Genomic DNA, 22,410 nt, shown 5'->3' with positions numbered 1-22,410 from the left:
AAAATATAAACACATTCTTGTTGAGCTCATCTTAATACAATGTGCAAATATAATGTATTACATAAAACAAATGAAGCCGTGTTACACAACCAATCTCAATCAGTAGCTATATGAAGAAACCAATGCGTGAAAACATAAAACAAAAAAAAAACAATAATAATAAGAAAGAAGCTAAAATGTGATTTCACAAGGCGCATGGAACGTTCTACCGCGACAAATTGGTTCAAGATTTTCTCCGGTGTACGAAACAAGTGGCGAAACCTCAACACCTGCAACATTATTAAAAAGGATCCTTACAGTCAGACATAGGATATATTTTTTTAATTAATTATTAATAATAAGAGGGTTTTTTTTACCAGTGGAATACAAAGGCACCGAGTGTGTTAAAAACCCGCCAGCTGCAACCACCCAACGTGTATGCAGACGAAGCACCAGAAGCCGTGCACTGTCAGGGGTGTCAAAGTTTGACCCGCTTGCATTTTTCACCGGCGCGAATTCTTCTTCTCGCAATACCTAATATAAAACAAACAAATAATTTCATTAAAGTCATTCTTCCTAAGTTTTTAACTTTATAAAAGTAAGAATAACAGGTGACCTCAAAAAGTGCGGTTGAAGGTGCGTATGGAAAAGCATCAAATATGAACTGTTCCAACTTGTATCCAATCGTTTGACCATGGATCGACGGGATTTTCTTCTCGGCGAGATGATATCTGTCATTTTTCCGCCAAGAAAACGTATTATATTTTACAAAAATTAATGCAAATTCTGGAAACCAAAAAGGTGAAGTGAATACTGAATACTACATGCTGTCCTTCTCTAGACTATTGGCAACTTGGTTCAGAAAGTCCAAAGTGAACATATGCAAGCAAACCTGAAATATTATCAAAATCAAATAATTTTACTTTTAACTAAATAAAAAATATATATAAATAGAAAAAGAATACGGCAGACTATACATTACTCCAACAATAACGGAGTCGGCCCGTTCCCTGATTAATTTCACTGGCAAGTGACTGATCCAACTCACTATATTCAACTACAGTTACAGGCCCACCTTTACCACGCCTTACAAATACACCGACTTTTTCTTGAGGGTACGCCTGTAATTACAAATACACCCGTGTATCAATAAAGTTAAAAAAAAATTAACCTTACTATTTTATTATTATTACCTTACGGACGACTTTAGCAGCTGATGCGACACCCTTATCGATGAAAAATCCCAAGAAAGTTGGATCACCGACACGAACCAACGCGTTGTCGACTCCATAACAGTCCAAATATTTGACCCCTCGAGTTGCCATATCTTCTAATAATCTCGAATACTTCAATGCTGAATAATTGAATACTAAAGTTATAATCGGATAATAATTGGATGGTTTGTATTGTTTGAAGTTGATTATATACCTGAATAAACACCCCCGTTCCCGTCGGGAGCTTTTGCCACTTGGAATGGGGTTTCCATGATAAATCTACCGTCTTTTGAAACACACGGTATCGTGCCTTGTGAGAAAAATGTGACCTGAATCAAATAGGTTACAAAGTAAGTAAAATATATGCTTAATAATTTTTAAAAAATTGGGAAAATAAATTATACGTTAAGCTTACCTGATCAGTTTCAAGACCGAAATACTTGTGACTTTTGAAGAAATCGCGTGTGGGTTTGTCGGTAAACGGGCTGGTCATTATGTACCAATGTATTGGTGCAACATTACCAGAACCTGGATAAATTAAAAAAAAAAAAAAAGATTATGACATCATCAAAAGGAATAAACTTTTAATAAAAAGTATATGATTAAACTCACCCCCGTCCAACGATTGAGCTGCTAGCCTCTGCAGGCAGAGAATTCGCTCGGCTTGAAGTTGGAAAAGTGATTTTCCAGATGGAAGACCAATATCTAGAGTGAACAAAAATAATTGCATTAATAATCAAATGTTTAACAAAAACAAAATATAATTTGATTAATTAAGATAACATGAATCAGATGTAAAAAACTTACTGAAGCATCCTTTTGGCGCAGAACTTCCAAGCCGTGTCCCCTAACATTTGAAATTTTATCATAAGCAATAATGTTAATAATGTGTATACAAATTTCCAAAAATGAAGGGTCTAGTGCAATAATGTTGTTAAAGAAAAATGACCTTTTATGTTTGTTAAAGTGCCTTTTTCATTTATATAAAATCATCTTCTAATTCATTTCAAGTGCTTACTAATTTTCGATAAAAGTCAAAAAATAAAACTAATCAAACTTTTGACTTTAACTTAAAGCATACCAACTTTCATTTTGCTATTATCAAGTTGTCATTAGTGGGCATCTATAGAAGCCAAAAGGCAATAGGAAACATCATATTATTATTATTATTATTATTATTATTATTATTATTATTATTATTATTGTTATCTATATTTTTACATTCAAATAAAATCTGATCATACAAACTTATTATGATCAAAAGCTCCCAAATCAACATAATCATGAATCATAAATAAAAAAAAAGAAAAAAAAGTGATAAATATATACCTGTCCACCAGATAAAAGCAGCACCGCTAATTTCCCATCTGAAATAGCTTTCAATCCCATTTTCCACCATTTTTCTCTATCCTCAAGTTTTCTGTCTTCTACAGTTGACACAAAATTTTCTGGCACTGGCTCGATTGCAGCAGGCGGTAGCCCTGAATCATCATCACTCACATAAGTAATATTTATAATTTAAGGCTGTCATTTTTACCCGAAAAACTCAAACCTTAAATAGGGCTGATTATCAGGTCGATTTTTCCCGCAAAAAACCCGAATATTAAGTTGTAGGATTATCGTTTATTTTGTGGCTTTTGAAGATTGCCATATCATATTATCATATTGTCAAATGATGTTTGAATTTTGATGATATTTTTTAGCAGCATGATGAGTTTTGATAACATTTTCTTTTTCATTTTACATCTAACCCCAAAAACCGAACAACCCAACCCGAATTAACCTGAACCCGAAAACCGAAGAACACCCCCCCTAATTAATATCATTAACACACACTGTAACAACACATAAACAGATGACGCAAGTAACTAACCATGTGACTGAAACGAGCAGCGAATCATCCGATCAATCCTAGGAAGATCCAAACTCTGGCAAAACATCAATCACACAAACCCACGTTACAAACATTTCACACACCCAATGCCCACATTCTTTCCTAATTTAGCAATCCGATAATTCCAAGAATTCATTAAAAAACTAAACAATTAACAGGATTTAATCATAAAGATTGAAACTTTATTGAAATAAACCTCAATTTCTTGAAGAAGAAAGTTTTGTTGGTCAGCAGAGAGTTGATCCCAGAAGGCAAAGGCGTCTTCTTGACCATAATCTTTGAGTCTTTCAAGCAGAGCTTGTGGCGGCGGCGGTGGTGGCGATGAGGAGGCGCTGCTGCTGCTGTGGTTGTTGTTGTTGTCGGTGGCCGGATCTCTCATTGTGTGTTTGTGAGTTGGTTAGATCTAAAAGAAACAATGGTGGTTTGTTTGTTTGTTTGTTTGTTTGTTTATAGTTGGAAAATAATAATAATAATAATAATAATAATAATAATAATAATAAGTCAAGTGTGGTGACAAGTAACGATCTGTTTATCAGTTGGTAGTAGTCTAGTGTAGTGTTGTGTAGTGGTGGTGGTTTAGATTAGATTAGAGGTAAGAAGAATTAATCAAATGATTTGATTTGTTTGTGATTAAAAAGAAAAGAATCTTATCTTGGGTTGGGTTTGTTTACAAGTGGTAGTATATGATAATGTTTTGATAGATGCTTTGGACAAATGATTATTATGATTACTATTAAAATAATAATCATGTGTAGGACTTTAGGTAACTCATGTGGTGACTTGTTATTATGTCATAATAATTACTGGATCTTGTTTTACACACTTTTGTGTTGTTTGATGAATATTTTTTTTTTGGTTTGTTAAAAAGTGTCTAGAAGTATGTATGACAAGAATCTCAAATTTCCTGTTATTAAGATTGGACTGGGAGTTGGATACGTAACGGGTTTGTGTTTATTTGAACCGACTAGCTATTTTAGATCTGATCGGATGGTCGGACCGAATTTTAAGTTTTTTATTTCTTCTGAATTCACACTTAGCTAGGTGTGTAAACAAGTCAAGTCTAAGCTCTGCTCGTTTTAGAACCGTATATCTTCTATACCTTTTCCAAACTTGAGCTTGAATCGTTTATTGACTTATTATTTATTAGTTTATATTATACATAAAATAATAATTGTTATAATTAAAGAAAAAAACTAAATTTCTGTATAATATATAAATTTGTTTTTTTTTAATATAATGGGTTATATAAAATCATTTCTTAACTAAACCTAGTTATAAATATAAGTTTTTGTATAGGATAACAAATCTTAATTTTTGGTAATATTATCATGAAATATTAGTTTATGTATAGAACAATAAAAGGTATTTTACTTTATCTATAATCATAGTTCTATAATAATTACTATATATAAATTTGTATTCAGAGTACTGATGTAGCACATTAGTTTTCATAGATAAAAAAATATTACTGTAAATAATTGTTATATAACAACATTAATGGATCAAATATTATTATTATTATTATCATTGATTTAAAATTGCTAATTGCTAATTTATACGTAGAATTAGTATAATAATTAAGTTTGTATGTAAAAGCAATTAAAACCTCACTATCATCAATTTGTATGTAAAAATAAATTGGTTGTGCCTCAATGGTAGAGTACTAACTTTACAAGTGAGATGTAGGGGTTCAAACCTCATTATCACCGATTTATATGGGAGATATGAGGGATGACCCTGGCTTGCCAGGGTTCGAGTCCTGATCTCATCCGATTTTACCGGCTCCTCGCTGTCGTGCCATTTGGCGGGCGTGGGGGTCGGGTTTTTTCCGGTGAATCCCTCAATAGGTAGACCGGTAGGGGCTCCGTCCGTCCGGACTAGTGGCCGGCTCGGGCTACCTTTAGCCAATGGAGGGCCGCGTATGGAATACCCGACGTTACTTAGTTGGTCGTTCAAAAAAAAAATTAAAAAAAAAAGATTGACTTTGGTGTTAATTACAAGGATAGTCGTTAATTTTGAAATTTCAACCGTTGTTTCTTGTTTGGTCACCAACACCAACACCAACACCAACAAACATTAAAAAAGTATATTGAGTTGGTTGTATGACTTGACATCCTTTTTTACGTTGATTGGAATTATGCACCAAATAAAGGGGTGGCCAATTTACCCCCCTCAACGGACCCATACGGCCATACATATCTTACCAAATCAAAAATAAAATTTGTTAGAATAAAATGCTTAGCCATTTTCATACGTCTAACCAAAAATCTTGACTTTTGAATTCTTATCAATAGTTGAAGAAATCAAATAATAAGTACTCTATATTTGTTTTGCGCCTTAAATGAAATCAACGCACAATCTGATAGATCTTTTGAAGAAATGATTAATCGGACAAGCATATTCTTTCCTTCTGAATCAAATAGATTCATATCTGAATGAGTTTGACTGACAATAAGTTCTTTCAAAATTCCAAATTAGTAAATTTATGTAGAATCACTGAAACTGATGATTTTTAATGTTGTAATGCTAAAGGTAGTTTTTTTATTTGACTGACATCGGAGTCAAATAAAAAAGAGCATGACCAATGTGAAATCAGAGTAATCCGCCCCTCACGTTTTAACGATTCATTAGAACCTATCCAATGGTGATCACACGTTTGAAAGTAAGTACTGCCTTTCAAACATGTCTTGGTTGAAACCAGACATAACATATTCAAAGCTTGTAGCACACCAAGTGACTAAATATATCACAAATAATTGTATTAAATGATCATAGAAAAGCATATCCAAGCATAATAAGGATCAAGCATGCAACATACCATTTCAAAATAATTAAACTAACTTGTGACCTCTTTTAATGAAATTATAAAACCAAAGAAAACAGAAGTAAGACCTCATTTAATGAAATCAAAATTTCTAAAAAAATTAAAAGAATTACTCAAACAAGAGACTTTGATGAGTCTAGTAAACCCATCACTCTATATCCACTTCACCACAAACCACACAATGTATAGTCCCACAGGTTGTTTAATACTACAGATCATGTACCTATAAACCATACAACCTGTTAGATAACAACTTCATCTTTGATCAACTGAACCATCAACCGCCAAAAAAATGATAACCTCTATATTAAGAAGAAACAAAACCTTTTCTATAAGAAACTAAGCACACAAAACACCTGAACGAAACCACTTTCAACAAACTGACGTCCGTCACAAGATGGATGTGACCCGAACCGAGTTATCAACTGATCCAGTCAAGAAGATGGGCAGGGTCGGGTGCCAATCTACAGTTGATATGGCTGCACTATGAGCAAGTGTTTTCATTCCGTTTGTGTTATCCTGAACCTGATCACCCAACATTAGCAGTATATGATAAACCGAATATTACATGATTGCAACAGTTGGTACAAACAGACAGATAGACACAAGTATTAACTACTAACTAACCTGATATATCGGTGCTCTGACTGAACCGGATGTCACCAGAAGTCGTTTACCATTTGCATCTAAAGCCATTTCATGTCTATACTGTTGTGAAATCTCGGGATTACAGAACCTACATGAAGGACCAATATCACAATCAAGATTAATAATTTTAATAACAGTTTTTTTATACACGGTCCAGAAAGTGCATATACCTATGGCAATTTCTTGACCAGAGAACCTTGCCCTGATTTTGCAAGCTCCACTCAAACACCTGTCAAAACGGTAACCAAAATCCATTTTGTAAGACAAAAAAGTCAAAAGTGGTTAATGCATGGTGAAGATTGAAGAACTCACCTTTCCGTCTACACCCAAGCTAAAAATGCTGGTTTCATCAGGCCCAAAAAGAACCGAGCTGATTGCAGAGTCATGGGCCGGCCAGCCCGTGATTTGCAGGCCTGCTGACATATCAAACATGTGAATCATTCCATCAGTAGCTGCAGCTGATAATATCTTCCCGTTGTGATTAAAGCAAAGTGATGTAATAGCAGGTGGATCTTTCCCAAGAGGAAGGACTGCCTTCAATAAATTCAAAATGTAAGACTTACTGGTTAATAATTTCAATTTTGTGTGTGTTGTTATTATTAGATGAAATGTTTCACAAGCACATACCATCGGCTTCCATGTTCTCATATTCCATACGGTTAATGATGCGAATCCCAATTTATCTATATAACTTGTGCCATTCCTACATAAAAATGACTTCTCAAAACAAAATACTAGCAGTAAGTCAGTAAGGCATATATGATATCAACAAAATGAATGAGATACCCTCTTGATGCAGCAGCAGACACAAATATAGGTTCCACGGGGCTGCATTCTAGGTCCACAACACTGCAACAGGAAAAAAAAACATATACAAATATTAAGCAATAAAATCTTTGCACGAGATGATAATAATAGTAGTAATAATAACAAGAAGAATAAATGCTAAAACCTTGGAAATGCGGTGGTGGTACTGAGATCACAAACGACTCTCTTGGCATCAACATTCCATGCTTTGATACCACCATCGGCAGTGCCTATCAGAAGCTTTGTCAAAATAGACAATCAAATGAGGACCATTACTTCCCGTTTTCCAACATTTACAACCTCAAAAAAACAGTAAATTTACATTCAATCTTTAATTTTTGGCATTTTGATAATAGTTCTTAAAAAAAGTGGCAAATATGTTTATATTAAGACAAAGGACAAACTAGCACTTCAATTATAACCGATTACTCGTACACGATTTTTCAAAGATGAGGGGTTAAAATAGTATACCAATCGGTCAGATTTGCAGTCCCATTCAAGTGACATGATCTCAGCCCCACAATAAATGGTTGCGTTTCTTGATGCTGAAGTTGATGAGTCGTATGTCCATATCCTTTTTTACCAATATGTATAAAATTTATTAGAAACAAAATACAATACTTCATGTTTATTACTTCCCGTTTTCCAACATTTACAACCTCAAAAAAACAGTAAATTTACATTCAATCTTTAATTTTTGGCATTTTGATAATAGTTCTTAAAAAAAGTGGCAAATATGTTTATATTAAGACAAAGGACAAACTAGCACTTCAATTATAACCGATTACTCGTACACGATTTTTCAAAGATGAGGGGTTAAAATAGTATACCAATCGGTCAGATTTGCAGTCCCATTCAAGTGACATGATCTCAGCCCCACAATATATGGTTGCGTTTCTTGATGCTGAAGTTGATGAGTCGTATGTCCATATCCTTTTTTACCAATATGTATAAAATTTATTAGAAACAAAATACAATACTTCATGTTTATTACTTCCCGTTTTCCAACATTTACAACCTCAAAAAAACAGTAAATTTACATTCAATCTTTAATTTTTGGCATTTTGATAATAGTTCTTAAAAAAAGTGGCAAATATGTTTATATTAAGACAAAGGACAAACTAGCACTTCAATTATAACCGATTACTCGTACACGATTTTTCAAAGATGAGGGGTTAAAATAGTATACCAATCGGTCAGATTTGCAGTCCCATTCAAGTGACATGATCTCAGCCCCACAATAAATGGTTGCGTTTCTTGATGCTGAAGTTGATGAGTCGTATGTCCATATCCTTTTTTACCAATATGTATAAAATTTATTAGAAACAAAATACAATACTTCATGTTTATAAGACAGATTAGCATCAATTACTATTTTAAAAGAATTACCTGACAGTGCCATCCACAGAAGCACTTGCAATGTTATCCCCGGATGTAGAAAACCTGCAACAACTAATCGCGCTTGTGTGGCCCAAGAAAGTCTCCTGCAAAACATGGTTTCCCAAATACTAAGACCAAAAGACATTATGTATATAAACATGTATGTAAAACGTTTGAAACATAACGAAGCTAATCACACCTGGAAATCTACTTTTACTTCTGGGAAATCTTCTAGCTGAAGTTCATCATTGCCCGTTAAACAGCTTGCATCTTGACCCTCGGGTGGAATAATATCCTTACCCGAAGACCGCCTCACAGACGAATTCGGTTGACTGAACGAAACAGCCGGTTCTTTAACAGTAGAACACCCAGACTCACTATTACCACCAATGCTTACTTGGCGAGCGATTGAAGCATTACTGTAATCAAAACATTCAATCAGTACAAAACCAAAACTTTGAGTCAAACAGATGGTCGACACGTCAAGAAAGCAGTTTTAACCTTTTAAACTGGCATAACCGAGCCTCCTTCTCCTCCAACAAAGCTTGAAGCTGTGACAATCTAGTATTAAGATGCTTGATATCATTTTTAAGATGGTTAATCGTATGCTTCTCAGAGCTGATTTTCAATAACGCGGGAATGCGTGGATTAATTAAGGAAATATCATTCATCATTAAAATCATAACCCATGTCAATATCAACACATTTGTTAGGTTGTATGTTGTGGATGGTTATTGGGGCGCCATCCTTGCCGCATAGGCTGGATGGCGCCGTGAACACCATGACGCGCCAAACAAAAGCAAGCGCCATGGCACAAGCGTCATGTGTGACGCCATTTTTGTGGTATTTTTATTTGTGACTTTTATATCAAGTTAGCCCATAACGTGCTAGTTAAAGCACAGGTTAGTTAAAGCTAAATGTCTACATGGTGTTGAGGTGGCGTTTTAACTAGCCTTTGTCACTTAAACCACAACACACAGTCTTACAATCATGGTTGTAAAAATCCCCACTAGTCGTCCATTAATCCCCGATTAATTGCTAGCCCCCACCCCACCGACCTACTAGCGATTACTACAACACTGCTTACAATAAACATTTTTCAAGGATATGAGTTCCATTAAAGACTTCACTCAAGAAATTCCTAACAGAAAGACTTAATGCAACAAACCACTCCTTCGAAAAGTATACCCGAAACAGGGGATCCAAATTAGGGTTCTTTATATACGGGATCGCTGCACAAAAGTTAAAATCAATCACAATTAGGGGTGCCATTTTTATCCGAAACCCAACCCAAATTAGGGAAATCCCCAAAAAACCGAACCCAACCAACCAAAACCAAACAAAAATCCCAAACAACCAGACCCGAAAAACCTGAAACCCAAAAAAAAACCCGAACATTTACTGTCTTTTTTATAAATGTGTTTTTGTTTTGATTCTTTGTTATTTGGAACATTAAGTTTTGGGACATTTGAACATTCTCATATCATATTGTCAAATGATATTTTAATTTTGATTATGCATTTCTAGTAGCATGATCATACTAATATTTAGTATATTTTTTTTTTCATTTTACATATAAACCCTAAAACCGAAACAACCCGGCCAAACTAACCCGAAGCCAACCAACCCAAACGTTATATGGTTCAGTTATCGGGTCACCTTTTCATAGTCAAAAACCCGAAACCCGGAGAACACCCACCCCTAATCATGTTCATCATCAATCACAATTTCACAAATTGAAAACAGGGAATTGCAAAAAACAAAAAAAGAGAGAAAAACCCACCAAACCACGACATCCAATCTTGATCTTTCTGCGTCAAATCATCCCCATAAGCTTTAAAAAACTCCACAACCTTATCATTCCGCCCAGACTTGACAGCGTTCACGATGTAATACCGGAGAATCAGCAGTGTTTCCGACGAAGAGAAACACTGTTTGAAAAACGTGAGAAGAGAAATGAGATACTGAGGCTGGAATTTAGGGATGTAAAGAGAGAAAATAAGGTCAAAGATTCTGTCTTTGTGGAAATTGGAGGCGATGTCGGTGGATAGTTCCTTGTCAAATGATTGTAAGGTGGATGTGAAACCTCGGAAGAAGAGGAACTCTCGCACAAGCTCCTCGGCGTAATTCATGTTCTCCATCTTCTTCTTGTTTCTTGAAAAGAAAAGGATGGATGTGTGTTTGTGGGTTTCATAGGGTACAATACATTACACAATGATTAATATTTGAGAGGAGGATTAACAATTTAACACCATTTTGCTAAATTAACTAACATAAACATTAGGGATTAGGAACAATGATAAATGAGCATTTTGTTGTAGGGTTGTTCACGACTCGAGCCAGGGTGGGTTTGAGCTTGAGTTTGAAACTAAACGAGGCAATGTGGGTTGGCTTCAGCTCGATCTTGAAGTTAAACGAGCCTAAGATCGGCCCGAGCCAAGCTTGGGTCGGGATTGGATTGGTTAAAAAATGAGTCTGCTCGGATTGGTTAAATCAAGTATTTTTAGCTAGTTTTATTCGATTTTTTATCGAGCGAGCAGCAAGCTTTATGATCAGTCCTAGCGGTACCAAGTTTTGGGAGATTCGGGATCCATTCCGGTACCACACTGAGCATTTTTTATTTCGGTATCAAGATTTTGGAAAAATCAGGATCGAGATTTTCGGGATCAGTACCGGTATGGTACAGAGTTCATTCCTAATTTAATTATAGTGAAAAGATCCAATACACTAATGCTTATCGTACAAATACGTACGCAAATTCCATTTTTCGCGAATCGATCCATGAAATCACATCCAAACATCTCGGAATCGTCAATACATATCCAATCAATCATTGCTTCACCGAAAAAACAGTTTTGGATGGTTAATCGATTAATTTTTCACTTTTTTTTTTCACAAAGACAGTTTTTGAGCGTTTAACGAGCGTTTAAGGTTTTGTGAGCGTTTTCTTAGCGTTTTAGGTTTTTGCCTTTGTTTTTTGCCTTTAAGCGTCTCGCATACGTTAATGTACGTTAAGCATTAGCATACAGTAACTGCACCCTTTAATTATAAGTATAGAAAATCGTGTGAAGAGATTATGTAGGATCCAGCCCAAAGGAGGCCCAAAGAAGCAAGCCCAGTCCCGAAAACCCAAAGCCCTTCAAGTATAAAATGACAAGTCAACGAACGAAGGGTCCCTTTTGGATCCTGGAAGCATCAGGTCAAGATGACGCAGGTCTGAAGCAAAAGGGAATCGTCTGGCGGATAAAAGAGAGAAGCCTGTTTAAGTCAAGGTAAAGGGTAAAAACCGCTGGATAATAGGAAGTGTCCCCATACAACGGTCTGGAGGAGGAAATTCCTTTTGAACCCTATATGTCGAGGGATTTGTATGTTGTAGGAGGAGGAAAAATCCAAACTATTCATTTTATATATATCAATCATCTCTCTCTGAATTCTCTAAAGAAACTTCTCATAATCGACCACTAACATACATTATTCCTACACAATAAACTAGATTCATTTGAGGTTTCTACATTGGCGCCATCCGTGGGACCCTTCAACCAGGAAATCCCACACTACGGTTTCAGAGAAGATGGTCGATCCGAGTCCAGAGCAGAACCTGCCGGGGGGATCCCGACTTATGACAGCAAACGGAAACGAATCCACCATTACCGGAGCAAACGAAGAAGCAAACCTGCTAAAGACACGAGAAATGGACGGACCGGTCCTCATAGAGGATGAGACGGAGAAGGAAGACTCGAGAGAAGAGCTGGAGAAGGACCAAGCCTCCAATGAAAAATGGGAGATAACTCTAGAGTTCATACGAACTCACAGGGACGTGCTCCGAGCCTGCCTGGACGAACAAGAAAAGGAAGAGAAATTTGCAGCAGTCAAGACGCGCCTGTCATTCGACACCTCGAAATCTCAGAACGACGAGGAACCCGAGAAAGGAACCAGTAAAGACCCCGGAGTTATTCTGGAGTCGCTAGTGACTTTTCTGTCCTCCGTCAAAGGCAAAGAAAGGTCTAACCAGAGCACCCCGGATGCTCCTTATCGACCTTCGGATACCTCCGACGTGTCGAAGTTCACCCGACGCATAGCCGAGGCTACCCTGCCTCCTAAGCTCCGGTATCCTTCCACAGTAGACAAGTACGACGGAACACAAGACCCGAAAGATCACCTGCACGCCTTCCGAGGTGCAGGAATGGTTAGTGGATGGACCATGCCCGCTTGGTGTCTAATGTTTCCCCAAACCCTGACGGGGGGAGCAAGGGTATGGTTCGACAGTCTAGAACCTGGAAGCATAGATAGCTATGAAGAACTGAGGGGAAAGTTCTTGAGAAATTTCAGTCAGCAGAGAAAAGCCATGAAAAACCCCAATGAGATCATGCATATCCGAAGGAAGGACGAAGAAAAGATAGAACAATTCATGGACCGATATGTAGCGGAAAGCATGAACATCAAAGGCGTACCAAAGGTCATGAAAATCAGCGGATTCATAAATAGGGTGAGATTCTCTCAGCTCACAGAGAAGTCAGGGGAGGATTTTCCCGCCACTTTCGATCAATTGATGGATCGAGTGCGAGCCTTCGTCAGGGGAAAAGACACAGGGTTCAAGTTGCGAGAGTGGGAGACAAAGAAGGGGCCTCCCAAGCCTTTGGGAGGAAAGAACGTGGGAAGTGCAAGTCCCGGTAAAGTACGAGCACCTTTCGATAGAGCCCGTTTCACACCATACCGACCTCCGGGACCCCACTCAGGATACGTACCTTCCACGACATACACCCTCCTAGATTCCCCAGTATACGACCCGAGGGAGGAAGATACCGACCTCCCTTCGGAGGAAAGATAAACCCAGGAGAGGAGGATGTGTTGGTGGCGGATAAAGCCAAATATCCCATCAGAACCCCAAGCCCATTTAAACAAGCGTACAAGCCGAACCCCTCCGGGTATTGCAATTATCATAAAAGCATCGGGCACACCACTGAAAATTGTGTCCAGCTAAAAAGGTTATGGGAAGCAGCCCTAAAAACCGGACAGTTACCACCTTCGGCTAGGGAACCCATACCCAGAGCTAAAGAGGAAGAGGAAGATAGACACTTTGTGGACATGATAAGAAGAAGAGACGAGAAAGATGGAAATCCGGGGCGACCCCTCAAAGCTGTGAGGAAAGAATTCCAGCCGGTAAATCTGGAGTGGATAAAAGCAGAGGTCCGTTTCCCAGGCATAACCGAAAATGAAGCCAGGGAAATGCCACTGAACATATCGGCTAGCGTCGCCGGACACCGAGTAGCCCGCGTGCATGTAGATGGAGGCAGTGGGGTAGAAGTGATGTATGAGCACTGCTTCCTGAGGTTACAAAGGGACGTACAGAAAAGGTTAGAAGAGGATATATGCCCATTGATGGGATTCTCCGGAGAGGTAGTAGAACCGTTAGGATCGCTCAATCTACCGTTCACTCTTCGAGACGGAGAGAAGACCCGAACCCTATGCCTCCGTTTCTCCGTAGTCTGGGCCCCGTCGAAAAACATCATTTTAGGTAGACAGGGAATGAGGGCACTCAGAGCCGTCTCGTCCACAGTCCACGGATACATGAGATTTCCCACTCCCAAGGGAATAGCTACCATCCGGTCTTCCACGGAAATAATAGGTAGCGTCAATCAAAACATACAAAAGAGGAAGGGTGTGGAGGAATGGGTGCTCTCCGTTGAGCACCCTGAGCAGACGGTGAGGATAGGGTCACCATTATCCGACAAAGAAAAGGCGGGCCTGAAGGAGTTGTTATTGCACAACGCAGACGTGTTCGCGTGGACTCACCGGGATATGACGGGAGTCCCCCGAACCTGGACACAACACACCCTAGATGAATTCCACCGGATGGAACCAGTCAAGCAGAAAAGGAGTCTGGGACTTCAGAAGAGCCGAGCGGTCCGGGAAGAAACCGCTAAACTAGTACAAGCCGGGATAGTAAGGGCGGTCAAATATCCCCATTGGATATCAAACCCAGTGATGATCGCTAAACCTGACAACATCTGGCGCATGTGTATTGATTTTAAAGATTTAAACAAGGCTTGCCCAAAGGACTCGTACCCTCTCCCAGAAATTGAAAAAAAGATAGAGTCTCTCGCCCAATATCCACTCCGATGTTTCCTAGACGCGTATAAAGGATACCATCAGATCCAAATGAACCCCCATGATGAAGAGAAAACCGCCTTCTACACAGACGAAGGAACCTTTTGCTACACCAAGATGCCATTCGGCCTGAAAAATGCCGGAGCAACGTACCAGCGATTCATGGATCGACTATTCGACGACCAAAAAGAAAGAAACATGGAGATTTATGTGGATGACATGGTCATCAAAAGCACAGACGAAGAAAGGATGCTCAGTGACATCCCGGAAAATTTTGATACCCTTCGCCAAGCTAACATGAAACTCAACCCGGGTAAATGTTCATTTGGGGTCGAAGAAGGAAAGTTTCTGGGAGTTGTTGTAACCAAGGGTGGGTTTCGAGCAAACCCTGAGAAGATAGAAGCCCTAGTTCAGATGAGTCTACCAAGGAACATCAAGGAGGTACAAAGGTTACAAGGAAGGTTAGTCGCCTTAACCGATTCCTCTCAAAGATCGCAGATCGAACACTCCCCTTTATGGCAGTGTTAAGAAGGTGTATGAAGAAGAATAAGTTCTGTTGGGACACGGAAGCCGAGGAGGCTTTACGAGAACTCAAGTCACACTTAAGCGAACTCCCTTTAATCACCTCACCATTACCGGAAGAGAAGTTGACTCTCTATTTGTCCTGCACAAACCAAACCATCAGTTCGGTGCTGATGTTAGAAACAAAGGAGGCTCAGATTCCTATATATTTTGTAAGTCGGACCCTGAAGGGCCCAGAAGAGAGATATTCCCCAATTGAGAAGCTGGTATTGTCATTGGTCTACACAGCCAGGAAGCTAAGACGGTATTTTCAAGCACATGACGTCCAAGTGTTGACCGACAAGCCCCTTCAACGAATATTAATGAAGCCGGAGATATCTGGCAGGTTAGTCAAGTGGGCTATAGAACTGGGAGAATACTCCATCGAATATAAACCAAGAACTGCCTTCAAAGGGCAAGTGATAGCCGATTTCCTTACCGAAGCTCCGGCGTCGGAAATCGAGGAGGTGCCTCCCCGGGAAACATCAAAGGGAAGCGAGAAAGTCCCATTCCCAAGAGATACCGAGGGGAAAAACCTGAAAGACCAAAATGAGCCAGTCTGGAACTTGCATATGGACGGGGCTTCCAATGAAGATGGAAGTGGAGCAGGTCTGATATTAGTCAGCCCGGAAGGGACTGAATTCACGTACGCCATACGACTGAGTTTTGCTAGCACCAACAACGAGGCTAAGTACGAAGCCTTACTTGCTGGCCTACGAGTGGCACAGAAAATGGCGGTCAAACGTATCCAAGCCCACGTGGATTCTTTGCTGGTGGCCAATCAAGTCAATGGGGACTATGAGGCGAATGATCACAAGATGATAGAGTACCTTAAGAAGACGAAAGAGTTGCTACAAGGCTTCCAGGAAGCAAAGGTGATAGATATCCCCCGAGGCCAAAATAAGAAGGCTGATGCACTCAGTAAATTAGCCTCTGTAGCCTTCGATCACCTTGCAAAGGAGGTCCGGGTGGAAACCATTGGACAACCATCCATCTTGGAAAAGACTGTCGGAAATATAGAAACACCTGGCTACAGTTGGATGAACCCCATCATCCGATATTTGCAAGAAGGAATTGTTTCTGAGGGGAAACAAGAAGCCCGAAGACTAAGAATTAAGGCGATACAATACGAGATGATAAACGGTGCCCTTTACAGGAAATCCTACTTGGGTCCGTCACTGAAATGCATTAATTACGAGGAGGCAGAGTACATCATCCGGGAAATCCACGAAGGGATATGTGGGATGCACATGGGAGCTAAAATGGTCGCAGCCCGAGCCATGCGAGCCGGTTATTACTGGCCAGCCATGTTTCTGAGTGCTTTGCGAGAAATCCGGAAATGTGACAGCTGCCAGATTTATGCCCCAGTGACGAGAAAGCCAAAGCTCAACCTAGTACCGGTTAGATCTTCCTGGCCCTTCCGAAAATGGGGCATCGACATTGTTGGTCCTTTCCCGGAGGGATCGGGCAAGGCTAAGTTCCTCGTGGTGGCTATCGACTACTTCTCTAAGTGGGTCGAGGCGAAGCCCTTGGCCACGATCACAGGGCAACAGGTCAAAAAGTTTGTATGGGAGAACAGTGTATCGCTTTGGAATACCCCACACCATTGTGAGTGACAATGGGAAGCAATTCGAGGGAGGAATCTTTCGAGAATGGTGTGAACAGCTGCACATCAAGCAGGTTTTCACGCCGGTCGCACATCCCCAGGTGAATGGGCAAGTAGAAAGAGCTAATAGAAGCATCGTGGAGGGTATCTCCAGCCGTCTGGGAAGAGAACAGGGTTCGTGGGTCGAAGAGCTGCCACACGTTTTATGGGCCCATCGAACCATGCCGAAGGTCAGCCATGGGGAAACCCCTTTTAGCTTAACTTACGGCACCGAAGCAATGATACCGGTGGAAATAAACGTACCCACACATCGGACGCGTCTGAGTGAAGAAGAGAATGAAGGTGATCTCAGGTTAAATTTGAATTTCGTCAAAGAAAGAAGGGAGGCAGCAGCACGGCGAGAAGTTGAATACAAAAAGGCAATGGAGAAGTACTACAATGCAAAGGTAAGGGAAGTGAAATTTAAAGTGGGAGATCTGGTACTACGAGAAAATGAGGCCAGTCAACAAGAAAATCAGGGGAAGTTAGGACCTCTATGGGAGGGACCCTATCAAATCATTTGGGCTGGAGAGAAGGGGGCCTACAAGTTGGCATACCATACGGGAGAAGAAGTACCCCGTATGTGGAATGCCATGCAACTGAGGAAGTACTATGCTTAAGAGCCTAGATCAAGGGAGAGAAGAAAAGAGAAAAGGCAAAGAACTTCCCAATAACGTTTTTGTGATATCCGACTGCACTCCTTTGGGTGACCACGTCACATTCTAATAATTACCTCTCCGAGAGGGAATCCATGTAATAGGGCGTTGATGCTTTATTTTGTTTTTTTGTAATCAATCTATGCAACGCGACTTAATACCTAACATGGAATTAAACGTTCCTTATGCTTTCTCTGTGAAACTTAACTATTTCACCAAAGAACCTGTCTCCGAGACAATTACTAAACAAAAATTAGTAAATACCCCTCCATCACGAAAAGATGGGAGGGAGGCCTCGCCGGTAGGCTACATGGTTAACCAAAAAGCTTGTCAAGCGAAACCAAATGATCAAACAGTCCTAAGCAACCTAGCGGGACTACAAACATAACCAAATATAACCCTAAATACAGCACGGTTCAAATGATTAAAACTACCAAACCACCTCAGTGGATAACAAAGTCCAACCCCTAAAGGGGGAAAACATCGGTTACATCAAAAAGTACAAGGCCCCCGGGGGGCTAACACATACGAACGTTTTTACGACTAACAAGCAAACGAAAACAACAAAAGGAAAGAGGGTTTGTCAAAAGCCATAGCGATCTGAGTAAGTCCATGATCATCCTTGGGGAGAAGGAGTGAGAGGGTCAACTACCAAAGACATGGCTCGAATCTCCTCCACCGATATGTCAGGGACGGCTGAAAGTTGCTCCAGAAACGGAGGTTCATAAGCAACGTAAGTACCAAAAGCCGCCTCAGCCTCTGCCTCCATGGTCTCGGAATAGGTGGGTGTTTCAGCAAGGGGAATGCCCTGAGCTTGGAACTCATAACCTTCTCTTAAACCACTTTGATATCATGAAGAGAAAACAACACAAGTCATAGCATCCCTAACCAAACAAGTGTCACGGCAAGACCGAGCCCTGCCAAAGACCAGCTTGAACCCTTCAGACACCATCCATGCCCGGTCAGCCTGGGAACTCTTGAACGCCTGCTCCATCTTGTCATACTTTCCTTGGAGTTCCCCGATCAATTTGTCTTTGTGAACCTCCATCTTCTCATACTTCTCCTGGAATTCTCCGATCAACCAGTCTTTGTGAACACGATTCGCATCCACCTCACTCTTTAACCTCTCGTTCTCCTCACACATCTTCTTAAAACTAGCTTCCAACTGACATCAAAAGAAACCAGAAAACAGATAAGTCCTATAAACTAAGGCAAAGAAACAAGAAAAGAAGAGGAGAATAATACCTCCAAAACCTTATCCTGCTCAACTCGGGCTTCTGATAGCTCCACACCCAACCGGACAGCTTCGTCCTGTGCCTTCTTCAAATCCGCCTTCAAGCCTGGCAACCCTTGAGACTCCTCCTGAGCCAGAAGAACTTGTTGTCTCAGATGTTTAATTTTCCCATGATTCTTCTCATTCAACTGCTCAAGCCTGTGAATTTCTTCTTTCAGTTGCTGCTACACCTGACCATCATCAATAACGGCTTGACGAGCGGCTGCCCCAAGTGCCAGAGCTCTATATAAGTGGGTCCCAAAGTCACCAACCAAGCGATCCCGGTTCAAAGCTCGAATGTTAGTCGAATCGACGGGAGGGATGGCACAGGAAAGGAAATCATGCGCTTGCAGAGGCGTCATGACAGACGCCCCAACCCTCAAACCCCATGGGGGAACGAACACGGGATCGTTATCCGGATCCTCCGTATTTTGGACGGGTGAACTTTGAGGAGCGGGGCCAGATCCTTCAAGATGTTTATCAGGGGAATCGAACTGAGCCTGGTCTGACCCAACATATGCATGCATATCAGCAGGAGTAACCACGGGAAACTTGAAATCATCTTCTAAATTGACAGGCTCGAAAGAAGAGGTCATGGGACGGGATGAGGACGATTGACCTAGATAAGGTCGTTTTGAACTCCTTAAGTGGTGCTTCATGGAGGCTCCATAAACGTGGACCATAGCCTCTTTCCGTTTAGGGGTATCTGATGCATCAATATGGGTACCTGGAGCAAGATGACATGAGGAAGCAGACTCGGTCGCCGAGCTAGCTGGAGGAGTTACGGGAACCGACACGAAAGAAACAGCCTTCAAGGGACCTTTCAACAAAGCCTCTTTTAGACTCATTTCTGCACAAAGGAGGTAACAAGTTAGGAATGCTAAAATGACAAATAAGAAAGCATAAAGAAAAACAAGAGGTCAGAAACCTCGGTCACCGTCGAATATGGCCGGACGAGTAGAAGGATCTGACCATATCCGGCTCAATCCAGCCATACATAACAAGGGTTCAGGGTAAGTCATGGCTTCAGTAGGGTTGCTAATCAACAATCTGTATAAATCGTCTTGAGGCATCGGAGGTCGAGGATGTGTATCATGAATGAGAGAATCCGTAAGTCGTCGGCTACGGAAACCCGGAGCAAAATTAAGAGACACAAAGAAAAAACTATTCTTCCACTCCTTAGGGCTGAACCCAGTGGGCATCTTTGAACAACATGAGGGATATTTGTTCACATGACGACGTTCAAAGGTGAACCAATCACCGTCCACCTTCAAACGGTAAAACCTACGAAACAGAGGCACGGTTGCGAAGCCCTCCATAGCCCGGAAGGCAATTTCATAGTGGGTCACACGCAAAAAACCTAAGGGGTGAACCTTAGTTTATGAAATTTCAACAAAGCTAACTGAAATTCCGTTAGAGGATAGCGAACATTGGCACATTCTAGGGTTTTGGTATAAAAGGTGAGCAGCTCGGGACGACTAAGAGCCGTCTTGTGAGGTTTGGGTAAAACAGGGGATAAAGACAAAGGTATTTGGTAACGAGCACATATCTGAAGCATCTGATCTTGGGTTAGGATAGAGGTTATCGAAGACAAGCCTTCACGGCTCATGGCAAAGGAGAAGAGATGGGATCAAAGGAAAAGAGCACTAACCTGATTGAAGAGTGAAGGCCAAATGGGAAAGGAAAGGTCGCCTGAATAATGTGAGAGAGAAAGGAAAAGGAAGCGAGTGATTTATGAGATGGGACACCAAGGAGCAGGACATTAATCACTGCGTGAAAAAACGTGTAATTCAATCTCCACACATCTTTTTACCGCCTTCACAATCAACCAAGTTGGGCCGACGACGATCATGCATCTACGAGAGGCCCATCTCATGCAAATCAGTAATCCAGAGGCCCAACGAATACAAAGACCAAGAAGCGGGAAATAGTGAGTCAAGAATTAAGTCTATTGCTCATGTCATAAATAACATGAGTAATAGACTAGGGGACTTGAAGAGATTATGTAGGATCCAGCCCAAAGGAGGCCCAAAGAAGCAAGCCCAGTCCCGAAAACCCAAAGCCCTTCAAGGATAAAATGACAAGTCAACGAACGAAGGGTCCCTTTTGGATCCTGGAAGCATCAGGTCAAGATGACGCAGGTCTGAAGCAAAAGGGAATCGTCTGGCGGATAAAAGAGAGAAGCCTGTTTAAGTCAAGGTAAAGGGTAAAAACCGCTGGATAATAGGAAGTGTCCCCATACAACGGTCTGGAGGAGGAGATTCCTTTTGAACCCTATATGTTGAGGGATTTGTATGTTGTAGGAGGAGGAAAAAATCAAACTATTCATTTTATATATATCAATCATCTCTCTCTGAATTCTCTAAAGAAACTTTTCATAATCGACCACTAACATACATTATTCCTACACAATAAACTAGGACCATTTAACACAATGATAATTGTTAAAAGGACCAACCTTCCAACCATATCTTCATGTGGTATTGCACAAATATGTTAAATTGCTAGCTTGTGATGTCATACCACGTCCCACCAAAGCTACTTGAAATACTTGTACATTGGTGTTGTATTAACAGAAGGGTTTCACCCTATCAAATCTCACCAATTGTATCAACCATTGATTCTATAACTATGAGCACGTTTATGCCATTAGCCGAACTGCTAAAGATGGCAATGATCGTTGCTCAAATTCTACAACGGGGCCCGACAAGGGAAGTGTTGCCTATTGACAAGGAGGCTTCACGTATACAGTGATCTGGAAATAACTTTTTTTTCTAATTATATTTTTTTATCTTTATTAAAAATTTAAACAAAGAGATAAAGTGACTACTTCAGCAAGTTAGAAATGATTGAAATTTTAAATTACGCTGGTCATTCATGTAATTTATGGATAACCTTAATACTAGAGTTAAAATATTTATAGGTTCAATGACACTAGAAGGGGCTGCCTTGTCATCGGCATCGTGTCTCATATATTAACCCTAATCCCATGTTTTTGATTTTGCTTTATTGATTCAATCCGTTATAAACATGAGCTTAATCATTAAGGTCATTAATTGCAGTCCTATATGTGTGTATGCACTTGATTCATCTTGATTATTATCTCAAGCTATTTATGCATAAAATGAATCTCGTCTATTCTATTTCAAGTTAATCCCGCATTTTCACTATCATTGATTGTTCTTGAAAGTTGAAATTAAATTTGAATGTTGTGAGGTTTGAAATAAAAAGAAAAACTAATTGTGTCATGTAGATGTTTATGTTATAGTTTTGTTTGTATAAACCAAAACTCACCAAATACATGCAATGGAGTATTTTAGAGGGGTTTTTACTTGATAAAGGGGTAAAACAAACGAAAAAGATATAAGTTTTTTTCGATTGTTTTTAAATAAGCTTATTTGGTTATATTCAGACTTGCCAC

The 22,410-nt window shown here is 40.1% G+C and overlaps 4 protein-coding genes across 4 annotated transcripts; 2 read left to right on the top strand and 2 right to left on the bottom strand.

Moving 5' to 3' along the window:
• Positions 1 to 3,514, bottom strand: LOC143561310 (UDP-N-acetylglucosamine diphosphorylase 1-like). The gene is made up of 13 exons (XM_077049430.1): positions 3,284 to 3,514; positions 3,067 to 3,121; positions 2,523 to 2,674; positions 2,001 to 2,040; positions 1,806 to 1,898; positions 1,609 to 1,721; positions 1,408 to 1,522; positions 1,173 to 1,333; positions 957 to 1,100; positions 804 to 871; positions 596 to 710; positions 357 to 513; positions 1 to 269 (listed from the first exon to the last, which is right to left on the bottom strand). The coding sequence occupies exons 1-13, from the start codon at positions 3,464 to 3,466 to the stop codon at positions 172 to 174; spliced, it is 1,494 nt and encodes a 497-aa protein (XP_076905545.1). The 5' UTR covers positions 3,467 to 3,514; the 3' UTR covers positions 1 to 171.
• Positions 3,515 to 5,895: 2,381 nt separating this feature from the next.
• On the bottom strand, positions 5,896 to 10,957 carry LOC143561308 (uncharacterized). The gene is made up of 13 exons (XM_077049426.1): positions 10,530 to 10,957; positions 9,856 to 9,978; positions 9,248 to 9,389; positions 8,946 to 9,165; positions 8,756 to 8,850; positions 8,556 to 8,658; positions 7,512 to 7,606; positions 7,346 to 7,408; positions 7,187 to 7,262; positions 6,872 to 7,093; positions 6,730 to 6,788; positions 6,539 to 6,647; positions 5,896 to 6,436 (listed from the first exon to the last, which is right to left on the bottom strand). The coding sequence occupies exons 1-13, from the start codon at positions 10,885 to 10,887 to the stop codon at positions 6,302 to 6,304; spliced, it is 1,800 nt and encodes a 599-aa protein (XP_076905541.1). The 5' UTR covers positions 10,888 to 10,957; the 3' UTR covers positions 5,896 to 6,301.
• Positions 10,958 to 15,390: 4,433 nt separating this feature from the next.
• On the top strand, positions 15,391 to 17,031 carry LOC143561313 (uncharacterized). The gene has a single exon (XM_077049432.1). It carries the CDS (start codon positions 15,391 to 15,393, stop codon positions 17,029 to 17,031), a length of 1,641 nt encoding a protein of 546 aa, XP_076905547.1.
• A 211-nt stretch (positions 17,032 to 17,242) lies between these two features.
• Positions 17,243 to 17,680, top strand: LOC143561312 (uncharacterized). The gene has a single exon (XM_077049431.1). It carries the CDS (start codon positions 17,243 to 17,245, stop codon positions 17,678 to 17,680), a length of 438 nt encoding a protein of 145 aa, XP_076905546.1.
• Positions 17,681 to 22,410: the final 4,730 nt, after the last annotated feature.

The sequence above is a fragment of the Bidens hawaiensis genome, unplaced genomic scaffold (assembly GCF_021521415.1).
Source record: "Bidens hawaiensis isolate Kalapana, Puna unplaced genomic scaffold, B.hawaiensis_p1.1 tig00020653_1, whole genome shotgun sequence".
Lineage (NCBI taxonomy): Eukaryota > Viridiplantae > Streptophyta > Magnoliopsida > Asterales > Asteraceae > Bidens > Bidens hawaiensis.
Note: the sequence above shows the minus strand (reverse complement) of the source record. Positions and strands in the feature narration are given on the sequence as shown.